The 11,748-nt window shown below is 44.6% G+C and overlaps 1 protein-coding gene across 2 annotated transcripts in view; it reads left to right on the plus strand.

The window, feature by feature from the left end:
* Positions 1-11,748, plus strand: part of CRAMP1 (cramped chromatin regulator homolog 1) — a 67,135-nt gene that overhangs the window by 5,923 nt on the left and 49,464 nt on the right. For both annotated transcript variants that reach the window (XM_012805826.2, XM_023513766.1), the window contains one exon: positions 9,971-10,167. In XM_012805826.2, coding sequence (XP_012661280.1) covers positions 9,971-10,167 — 197 coding nt within the window. The remainder of the gene's footprint in view (positions 1-9,970; positions 10,168-11,748) is intronic.

Below are 11,748 nucleotides of genomic sequence, written 5' to 3' on the forward strand. Positions count from 1 at the left end.
ATTTTTTGGTTGCAGCCATCATTGTTGTTTGGTGGGCCCGGGCTGGGGATTCGAATCCCCCACCTTAGGTGTATGTGGCTGGCGCCTTAGCCGCTTGAGCCACAGGAGCCGAGCCTGTTTTTTCTCTTTTTGATACAGGGTCTCACTCTGTCACCCTGGCTGGATTGCAGTGACACAATAATTGCTCATTGCAATTTTGAACTCTTGGATTTGAGCCTCTTGCCTCAGACTATGAAGTAGTTGGACTACAGGCCCATACCACCACATCTGGCTAATTTCGGGCCGAGGGGACGGGGTAAAGACAAGGTCTCACTATATTGTCCAGGTTGGTTTCAATCTTAATAGACTTGAGAACTTTACAGTGAATTTGGAGGAAAGGACTTGTGGAGAAAAGGTAAATTCTCTTTGTTTTGCTTTTCTCTATACAACTGATTTTTCTTTTTTTATAAGAATAGGCCCTTTTGGCTAGGTGTGGTGGCTCACACCTGTAATCCTAGCACTCTTGAGAGGCCAAGGTGGGTGGATCACCTGAGTTTAGGAGTTTGAGACCACCCTGAGAAAAGTGAGGACCCGTCTCTACTAAAAATTGAAAAGATAGACCAAGTATGGTGGCTCACGCCTGTAATCCTAGCACTTTGGGAGGCTGGCTGGGATTACAGGCATGAGCCACCGTACTCGGCCTAGCCTGAGCAAGAGCAAGACCTTATCTTTGAAAAAAATAGAAAATAGCTGGGTGTTGTGCTGGGCTCCTAGAGTCCCACCTACTTAGGAGGCTGAGGCAAGAAAATCACCTGAGCTCTAGAGTTTGAGGTTGCTGTGAGCTGTGATGCTACAACACTCTACCAATGGTGACAAAATGAGACTGTCTTCAAAATAAATAAGTAAATTAAAAAATGCAAAATGGGAAAACTAGCTGGGTGTCATGGTGGACACCTGTAGTCCTAGTTACTGAGGAGGCCAGGACAAGAGTACTGCTTGAGCCCAAGAGTTTGAGGTTGCTGAGAACTATGATGCCAGGTCTGTCACTCTACCCAGGGTGACAGAGTGAGACACTTATCTCAAAAAAAAAAAAAGATGATTTTGTTGATTTCAGTGAAAAATAATTTTCTTAGGCAGTTTTGTGGCTCAGTGAGTAGGGCGCCAGCCCCATATACCGAGAGTGGCGGGTTCAAACCTGGCCGAAGCCAAACCTCAACAAAAATTAGCTGGGCGTTGTGGCGGGTGCCTGTAGTTCCAACTACTCGGGAGGCTAAGGCAAGAGAATCGCCTAAGCCGAAGAACTGGAGGTTGCTGTGAGCTGTGACGCCGCAGCCCTCTACCAAGGGCAATAGAGTGAGACTATGTCTTTAAAAAATAAATAAATAATTTTCTCTAACATCCCAAATTAAAATCTTCTTAAATTAGTAAAGGCGATGGTAGCTAAGATTTAATGCTGGTGTGCCAGAGATCTTGCATCTCTATCACTTTACTTTTTTTTTTTAATTACTTCTTCCTCCTGTAGTGTTTTCTTGCCCCCCATGGAGCTGGCATCACAAGGTCCGGCTGTCTTGTTGTCCTGTTGTTGTTGTAGAGACGGGGTCTCACTCTGGCTCATTTGGCTCAGGGGGGTCTTAGCTGGTCTCGAACCTCTGAGCACAGGTGATCCACCCGCCTCGGCCTCCCACAGTGCAGGGACTACAGGCATGAGCCACCACGCCCGGCCTATCACTTTACTTTTAAGTGGATGCAGAGACTGAAATTTATTGTTTAAATCATGTGTTCAACCTAAACAGAAAGTAAGCTGCAGACCAGAAATCAATGGATCAGCTTCATTCCAAAACAAATGTTCTTTGAGTTTTACCACACCACCAAAGTGACTGTGAGACACATTTGAGGCCATATCTATAAGAACATGGGTTAGGAGACAGAGTCTCTGACTCCTCTCTTTGGCCAGTTTGTAATTTTGCTGACCCTGGGTAAACTAGTCCATATTTTGGATAATACCTTACCTTGATAAATGACGCAGTGAAACCTAGCTACAGGTGTCATTGTGCTCCCGGTGCTTCTGCTATGGAAAATGCCAGTAGCTTTAAGGTTATAGGGCCGTAGGAGGAGTCTACATAGGCTGGTGGAGAAGGGGGCCCACCTGAGGGGCAAGTAGAGGTTCCAAGTGGGCTCCTGAAATGGTGCCTTGCTAGGGTGATTTGGCTAGGAGGGATGTTAGGGGAGGGGACAGAGTTTCTTCGATTCTTTTGCCCCTCCCACCCCTAAAAACTTTAATTCCGTTGCAGATAGAGAAATGTGTCATCTACAAAGTTGGACATCATAGTCTGAAATTATAGTTGCTTGTGCTTAAAAACCAGTAAACAACTATATGTAATTTATTCTTATTTAGATTTTGCATCTCTGAACTGCTTTTAGTTTCTAGGGTTTTTTTTGTTTGTTTTTTTTTTTTGTAGTTTTTGGCCAGGGCTGGTGGTGAACCCGCCACCTCTGGCATATGGGGCTGGTGCCCTACTCCTTTGAGCCCTAGGTGTTTTTTGTTGTTTGTTTGTTTTTGAGATAGTCTTACTGTGTCGTCCTTGGTAGAATGACGGGCCATCATAGCTCACACTAACCTCAAACTCTTGGGCTAAGAGATTCTCTTGCCTCAGCTTCCCAAGTAGCTGGGACTACAGGTGCCAGCCAGAACGCCTGGCTATTTTCTTGTTGCAGTTGTCATCGTAGTTTAGCAGGCCTGGGCTGGGTTAGAACCCACCAGCCCCTGTGTATGTGGCTGGCACCCTAGCCACTGAGCTGTGGGTGCTGAGCCAGCTTCTAGGTGTTTTTATAAAAGATGTCTTGATTTGGGTGTGGTGGCTTGGCCAAAGGTTTGTTTGAGGCCAGGTGTTTGAGACCAGCCCGGTTATATAGTGAGACCCTTTCTCTATAAAAAATAAAACAAAAGTTAGGTGTGATAGGGGCATGCCTATAGTTCCAACTACTTGGGAGGGTAACATAGATGTATCGCTTGAGCCCAGGAGTTTGAAGCTGCAGTGAGCTATGACGATGCCACTATACTCCAACCTGGGCGACAGAGACTTTGTCTCATGAAAATTAAAAGTAATAATAATAAAAAGTATCTCCTCAGATGCAATCAACCTTAGCAAGAGTGGTACCATATTGGAGATGAGATTGGATCAACAGTGAGGGAACCTGTATTCTACTCTCAGAGCTGCCATGTCACCAGTTCAGTTGTGTGACAGTGGGAAAGTCATCAACATGCCTGGACTTTAAAATGAGTTGGGTAAGCTAATGATTGAGAGCTACACTTGACCTTAAAATTCAGAGATGAAGGACTGAACTGTACAGAAGGCCATAATATGTTGTCAGGAATGTCCCAGAAGTTGTAGATACACAGAAGTCAGCATAGTCTATGTTTAGGGAACCTTCTGCTCAGCCCTTGCCTCCAGAGAGCTTCAGACAGGGAAGGGCTCCTGCATCCAGGTAGGAGCCCTACTGTCCTGGTGCCAGCTCCACCCTTCATCTGTGCTTGGGTCCCTCTTGTTTAGTATTTGTCATGTGCTCATGCTTGGCTCCAGGCTGGCTGGGTTGGGTGTGGTGGTGTGCGCTGTGAAGTCCCTGCCCTCCATTCTGTCCTGGAGCAGATCACTTCAGGGCCACTGAGGTTGGAGCACTGTGGTTCCTCTGCTAAGTCTAATCCTTTAAATGACATTTGTTAATGTTAGATGGGATGAAGACTTGATCCCACTGGCCATACCTGTGCAGTGATGGCAAGGTGTGCTAAAAGCACACAGACCCCAGTGGGAGAAAGGGGGAAGGAAAGGGGCTGTTCCTGCTGACTCTGTCCAGCAGCAACTGCACCCTGCATGGTGCTATAAGTGGAGGATGGGGCAGTCCAGGCACATGGTCCTACTGTGTTACCCAGACCTACCTGTGCTCTGCAGGTGGGGAGAAGTGTGACCAATTGAGAGAGGAACGGTGATGGAGCTATAGGGGACCGAGAGGACAGTGTCTGTACAGAAAAGGTTCTTGGTAAATCATGAAGCTAAAAGTTGTACAAATTGCATTTGCAAAATGTCAAGAGAAGATAAGGTAGAGAAGATAACATTTGAACATTGCTTTAAAGGCTGAGCTAATTTTCAAATGCATATTTATTTTAATGTTGAAGCTAATGTTTCCATGGTGTCTGTCTTTGCGGAATTGTCTTTTGCTGCTAAAGTATACCTTAGGATTTTCATTTTTGTGTCTTCTTTTACAATATGTGTAGACATAGAGATATTAGAGAAATGATTCCAGATAGCAAAGTCCTAAATGTGAAAATTAGCGTTGTCATACAAAGTGGCATATAGAAGTATTTTGTTATCATGTTAAGTAACTGCAATGTTTTTAACACTCAAAAACAAAACGAGACATGCCCCCTAAAGGAGATAAATTCCTAGGAGTTTGTGGCTTACTTAGAACATGAAGAATTACCTACAGAAAACAATTAGAAAATCTTCTGTTATTCAAAGAAAAGGGCATATGCTTTCATTAGAAACATTGGGGTTGTAGCTGTGTTTTTCTCAAATATTTGTAGGAGGGAGAGAGTCTTTGAGGGAGATAGCCCTGGTCAGCATGTGCAGGAAGATGTTGAGCTTTGCAGGTGCCCAGGATGAGAGCCCCAGCGAGGAATAGGAAACAGCGTGGGGTATGGCCAGGGTATATCCTAGGGGACCACTAGAATCCAGATTATCTTCAGAGCATGGAAAAGAATGTGTTAGAGCAGTGGTTCTCAACCTTCCTAATGCCGTGGCCCTTTAATACAGTTCCTGTGGGTCGCAACCCACAGGTTGAGAACCACTGTGTTAGAGACTGATGCTCTGGCCAGGGGTTCTTGCAGCGATGGCTGGAGCTTATGAACTAGATCTGTAGAGACTGATGGAAAGATGAGGAGAGAGGGGGTCCCCATTGGCTCACTGCATATCTGCCTATGTAATCTAGCAGAGCACTGTGTGCCAGTGACATCAGGTGCTGGGAGGAGTGGAGTGCTCTGGACTCAGATTTGGCTTGCTTGAAGTATCTACCATGGGAACTTGGTGGAGATTGTGTCCCCTCAGCCCTGTCTGGGATTCTGAGAGCAAAGCTGCTCTGATAGCATCTGATAAGATGAGCTGTGTTGGGAGAGGCACAAAATGCCCTAGAAGCTGTGGGCATTTTGCCTCCTGTCTCAACTATGATGACATGTTGTGAACTGTGGCAGTTTGTCCCAAGCCTCCCAGGAAGGGTCCCTGCTCTCTTGTGCTACAGACATAGGCTACAGGATGCTTCCCTGTGATAGATTATAATTACACCTCTGTATCTTAACCTAAATTGAATCATAAACTTGTTTGTTTTTAACTTTTTCACTAGGAAGACATTCTCCAAAGTTGTAACTCTTGCCATTGATTAGCCTTGTGGATTGGGTATATCATTTAACTTCCCACCTTTCACAAACTGAGGGAGGGTCAGGTTTCCTCCACTGTAAAATTCTGATCCTCTAGCTCTATATGTGATAAAGGACCTACCACCATGATGCCTTGTCCCCCCCCCCCCAATATTGGGATGGTGTGCTCTGCTTAGTGTTCAGAGGTGTTTAGACAGCATGGACCAGGTTTGGAATGAGAAGATTGGGCTCTGGCTTGGTTTTTGCTGCCTAGTGACCTTGGTAGGAAGAGATGTGGGTGATGATACTGCAGACCGACCCAGAGCTATGTGACAGGGAAGAGAGCTGGTAGTCTAGACAAGCAGGGAGAGGGACAGGCAGCAGGAAGGTAAACCCAGGCCTCATGGCTATGTGTGTCATGTGGTCTGCAGGGTGGGCTGTGGCAGGGGCTGGAAGTTTGGGAGACCTGAGAGGAGGCTGTTTAGAGTGTCTTACTTTTGTCAGAGATGGCACAGAACTAGCCTGGGGAATTTACAGCAGAATGAGAAGGAGAAGCAGGTGGCCATTGGGCCACTGGAGAATGGTGGCACTGAAGTGGGCTGAGAGGGAAGAGGGGCAGGGATTAGTTCTGGAGGCCCTGGGTGCCAGGGGCCTTCGATGTGCTGGTCAGGGCCAGCTTGGGGCAGAGGGAGTATAGAGAGGGCTCTTATCTGGGCTGCTCTGGATCCTGAGCTGCCATTGAGTAAGCATCTGCTGGGTATGTGGCCTATGCTTGGGGGCCAGGCATGGTTGTGGCATCATACGCATGTACACTGTCGGGAGCCTGTTCTTGGGGGCATCATTTTACTTCAGGTTTCTTGCATATTGCCTTCTCTTTATGCAAACTATTGTTGAACTTCTTTGTGGCCACATATGAAGTGTTGACTTTGACTTTTACTTTTTGTTGTGCTTCTCACACTCACTCCCACCTCCTGAGAAAGCCCTATGCCAACCCAGTCCTGTTCAAAATCATTTTTCTCTTTCCCTCTCTCAACTTTGCAGTTCTCCCTTCTCCTTTATTTACTTCTCTCTTCCCCCTCAGATCCTGACCTTTGTTTCCATCTGAATGTCTCTGAGGGGGAGGGTGGTCCCTTGGGGGTGTCCCCATTGTATTCTTTTAGATACCTCTGCTCCCACTTTTTATTTTCATTGTGTTTGAGCTGGAATTAACAGCAGTGCACCGGCTTCCTCCTCTGAAGTTTGGGGGAAGACCGGATGCCACGGGCTACTTCTCTGAGTTGTTAATTCTACTGTGCTTTTAAAAAGCATGTGAGGTCTAGAATGATGAGCCCCCATGTTAGAAATGGTTGCTTTGGGGTGCTATGCTCTCTTTTGTGGTTGTTCATATTGCTTTTTTCCTCTACTGAAGAGGTGTCATTTTTAAAAGGCTGAACATTTCCAAACCTCACCCTTAGCTGGCAGTAGAGTGGTGGTTGCTGCCCTATCGGCCCCACCAGAGTGTCTTGACTTCTGTGCCTTCTCACATTTGCTTTGTTCTGCTCTCAGCCTTCCATCCCTTCCAGCTCAGAAATGCCTCCATGCTGTTATCCTTACTGTTCATTCTTCTGGTCTGGGACCACTAGTGTTGTGATCTCTTAAAATCTCACAAAATTTATCCAGGCATCTGGAATATGGATTTTTTTAAAAATGTGTTTCTAGGGCCAGGTGGGGTGGCTCACACCTGTAGTCTTAGCATTCTGGGAGGCTGAGGCAGGTGAATTGCTTGAGCTCATGAGTTTGAGACCAGCCTGAACAAGAGCGAGACCCCTGTCTCTAAAAAAAATAGCCAAGCATCATGGTGGGCACCTGTAGTCCCAGTTACATGGGAGGCTGAGGCAAGACTACTGCTTGAGCCCAAGAGTTTTGAGTTTGCTTTGAGCTGTGATGCCACGGCACTCTACTGAGGGCAAGAAAATGAGACTCTATGTCTCAAAAAAAGAAAAAGAAACGTGTATCTAGTACTTTCAAGTATATACCTGATGCCAGTGAGGGAGGGCTGCCTAGCAAGTTTTGCTGGGGAGGATGGAGTTCAGGGAGTGTTTCCAAAGAAATTGAAAGCAACTGTGGAGTCCTTTGTTGTGCTGGTCCAGAGATGGACAGTACCCCTTCCTCAGATGACTATATGTGAGCAATTGCAGGCTCCATATGAGCCAAGATGTTTTATAAAGATGGCTTCTGGAACCTGCCCTTTAGCTTGCAGCACAAGCCCCTGGGACTGACTAGAAATGGAATAAAACATTACTCCTGGAAACCACCTCTAAAGTTGCCACACCTGTTGAAATTGTCTGGAAAGCACCAGCTTCAGGTTTGGTTTGGTGAGGAATGGATAGAGTTAGATAATATGCCCAGTAATTCCTTAGGCTACTTTGTGGGACCACTGAGTAGGGTTGCCCTGGTGCTGTTGGGTGCTTTGAGCCTTCTTTTATTCTGTGACTGAGTGTTGACAGTCATTTGCTGCGCTGTCTACGAATAGTTTCTGCAGTGACAGAAATGTTCTGTGCTGTCCACTGTGCAGAGCCACACATGCCAGACATGTGACCAGTGTGACTGAGGAACTAAGTTTTTCATTTCAAAATTCAAATTAGTTGATATTTAAAGTTGAGCAGCCTCATAGGCTACGGAATTGGCCAGTGCAGTTCTAAGAAACCTGCATTCTGTGTACCTGATGGCATTGCCTCAGGAAGTGAACCTATCGCTAGCTGACACATCTTTGCAAAAGAGAGTTAAACCCATTGCACATAGTTGAGTACATTTTGAGTGTGTGAAAATGTTTGGCTTTTTGATAGCTGACTGATGGGATCATCTGTTTCAAATACTTTTTACTCAGCAGCGTGCCCATAACTCAGTTACAGCACCCACCCTGTACACCAAGGGTGGTGGGTTTAAACCCCTCCTGGGCCTGCTTAATTAAAAAAGAAAATCAAATACTCCTTACTTGGAAGAAGGATCAGACCCGTGGCAGATTTGCGCAGTACATTCTGATAGGCTCCACAGGGGGTCAGGTGGGGCCCAGTCTCCATCCCGCATGCTGTTCAGATAGAATGGTAAACCCTACACTGGCTTTTGCTGTGTTTTTCAGAGATAGTTTTTGCAAGTGTATGTGGATTAGCAGACTTTTGGTTGTTCATTTCTATAATTTTTTATAATTTCCTATGAAATTCCTTGTCTGTCCTTCCCACCAGGGGAGGGAAAACCCCCAGCCACCATGTGGCTGCCCAGGGAGGGCCTCCCTGTCCACCAGGAAGTGGGTCTCTTTAGCAGAACCCAGGATTATTTTATTAGGAAAGCATTTTAACAATAATCTACATTTGTTTGGCTTTTGCTTTTTGAAGCATTTTTATTTCTATGATCTCATTTTCACCCTTGTTGTAAGATTTTTTTCAGAGTTTGAAGATTTCTCAGCATTTTATGGTCCTGCAGCCATGAAAAGAGAATACTGGATATTACAGGGATTTGCTGGGATCTCCCTTTCTTCTGAGAGGAGGAACTGGGATGGGTGGGAGGAGTGTGTCAGGGCATTGAAAAATTCCTATTTATGACCTTTGAGTCTCATCACTGTCTCCCTTCTTTCAGGAGCCCAGAGTTCTTGATCCACAGCTCTGGAGTATTGACTTTGTATTTTTTTGTGCTTTTTTATTCCAGCTTTGTCTCAAAAGGCTCAACTTGAGATCAGGAACTGATTTTTTTAGTAGAATTTGAAGTATTATGCTATTTCTCTCAGACGCCACTTTTTCTGGGGGAAATTGATCAAGGATGAGGAGTTTTAAGACTAGTGTTCACATTCTGAAGTATTGATTATTTCTAACAGAAAATAGTGTTTTATAAATACTTAAATGTTTTCTTTGTTTTTTTTTTTTTTTTGAGACAGAGTCTCACTATGTCGCCCTCAGTAGAGTGCCATGGTGTCACAGCTTACAGCAACCTCAGACTCTTGGGCTTAAGCAATTCTCTTGCCTCAGCCTCCCAAGTAGCTGGGACTACAGGTGCCTACCACAACATTCAGCTATTTTTTTGTTGTTGTTGTCATTGTTGTTTAGCAAGCCTGGGCTGGGTTTGAACCCACCAGCCCAGGTGTATGTAGCCAGCGCCCTACTCACTGAGCCTTTAATGTTTTCTTGAGTTTGAATCTCAACTGTCTTATTTATAAAGAGGGTAGGAATGTTTCAGCCAAAACCTCATTTGAAAAAGATGCAGTGAAATGTGATGTGAGACTTCATTTCTTGGAGGGGACAGGACCCTGTTTCATTGGGATAGCACATGATGAGTTTCAGCATTCCATCCTGGTGCTATTAAGTGGTTCCATGTGAACTCTCTTTCCTTTTTCTCACTGTAAAAACATTTTGAAGAGTCTTATTGCTGGTCAGGTGAGGGTTCTGTCATTGCTGAGTAGCCTTGCTGGCGCACATTCTGTTTTTCCTACTGGCATCATTGATTGAGAAGTGTGGAGTGAGACCTGGGGGTGCTGAGCCCCTGCCTCCCTGCCTTTTTTGCACTGCCCTGGCCTCTAGCTTTCTAGAACAGATCACTGTGTAGTCCTTTCTCTCCAAGGAACTGAAGGTGTTGGATCATCATCATCTGGAAATGTGCCTGGGGTTTCCCCCACCACCCCTGCAGGGGGCTCGAGGTCCTCCTCTCGGAACTTAGGTTCTTCTGGTGGTGAGAAGGAAGAAGGCAAAAAGGCCCGGCGGCAGTGGGAGTCATGGAGCACAGAGGACAAGAACAGCTTCTTCGAGGGGCTGTATGAGGTGAGTGAGCTGTGCAGGTGAGATCAGCCAATGTACCCAGACTTTTGGGGCCTGCACTTTCCCACCGTCTGTGCTTCCCTTGCAGATGTGTGTGAAAGCAGCACGTTCCTGTGGGAGCCTGACAGTGGCTAAGGCTGGTGAGGGTCCTAGGCCTCACCCTTTGACTTGGGCCTTTTGTTTCTTCCTTGTGTCTTGGGAATCTGCTGCTAGTTAGCGATTTTAGGAAGCGTTTTTTTGTTTGTTTGTTTTCTTTCTGTAAATTAATATACTACTTTAAAGTTTCACTATTTAGCAATTATAGGAAAGTTTTTTAATCAAAGAGAAAAATGTTTACATTTCAAATACAAACGAAAATTAAAAATTATTCTTGGTTGATCTTGAAAACCCTACCAGTTACATGTTTATGATTTTTTTTTAACCAGCCCATTTTATCTTCTTAACATGTGGATCCTGTATACTTACTAAGCATTTATTTGCACTTGCATTTTCTGTGTCAGTTCATTTTTGTTGTGTAGCTTCTTTAAAAAGCTATCTGGATTTGTATAAGGAAAACTCAACATTTTCTGGAAAACTAGTGCTGCCATGCTATTTTCCAGATTTGCCTGCAAAGCTGAACTTGGGTGTTGGTAACTCTTTGAAAAATTCAAATCTTTCAGTGAATTCTTTCACTGAATTCTTTCTTGGTCCAATTACATGAGGTTATTAGAAAAAATCCTTTTTACTTTCAACACCCTGGAAAGAGATTTCACGTATTGCTTCCTCTTCTCAACTGCATTGTCAGGATTAAGGCTTATGGCATGAAAAGTTCCTTTTTCAATACAATATGAAATCCAGACAGGTTTGTGAAAGAATTCAAAAAGTCTTCTACCTTAAGTAAACCTTCTTTTTCTATAATACTTACAGAAAGCTGAATTGCAGAGGGAGAGTAATCAATTCCAGTAATGAGAGAAACCAAATTTTGCAAGTTCAACCAAGAAAACATCATTTCCGGTTCCAATATCAAGCACTGGAGCATCCAATGGAATCTTGTGTTTCTGCATCCACCTTATTAATTGATTCATACTCTCTTCTCCAAACCAGATTGCTTCTGTATCTCCGTATTCTTGGAAAATTTGCAGTTCTCTCTCATAGACCATCCCAACCTGCGCCATACTCACTGCTCACAGTCCCTAGGGCCAAGGAGACAAGCAGTGTTTTTGTATGCTATTTTATTTCCAAGATTCTCACCTGTTGTCTCCCAAAAATACTCTTGACGAGTGATCTTGTTCTCTCTGGGCCTTTTCTTGGTTGCTGAGGGGGCTAACTTGAGAGAATATCCTCTGAGTGGGGGCAGGGGCTACTTGCCATGTTAGTCTAAATAGCCAAACCCAAGAAGCTGACCTGGAACAAGATGGACAGTCCTAAAAATAGAGAGTAGCACTGCCCAATGAGATGGCTGTACTCCCTGTTGGCCCTTTTTCCCTGTGTATTTTGCTTTAAATCCTTGTGATTATCATGAAAATACTTTTTATTAACATTAATTGCATTTTTCATAGTATTTCATAGTTTTTTTGATCAGGTTTTTTTTTTTTTTTTTTTTTT

This window comes from Otolemur garnettii, unplaced genomic scaffold (assembly GCF_000181295.1).
Source record: "Otolemur garnettii isolate 467f Iridium unplaced genomic scaffold, OtoGar3 scaffold00044, whole genome shotgun sequence".
NCBI lineage: Eukaryota > Metazoa > Chordata > Mammalia > Primates > Galagidae > Otolemur > Otolemur garnettii.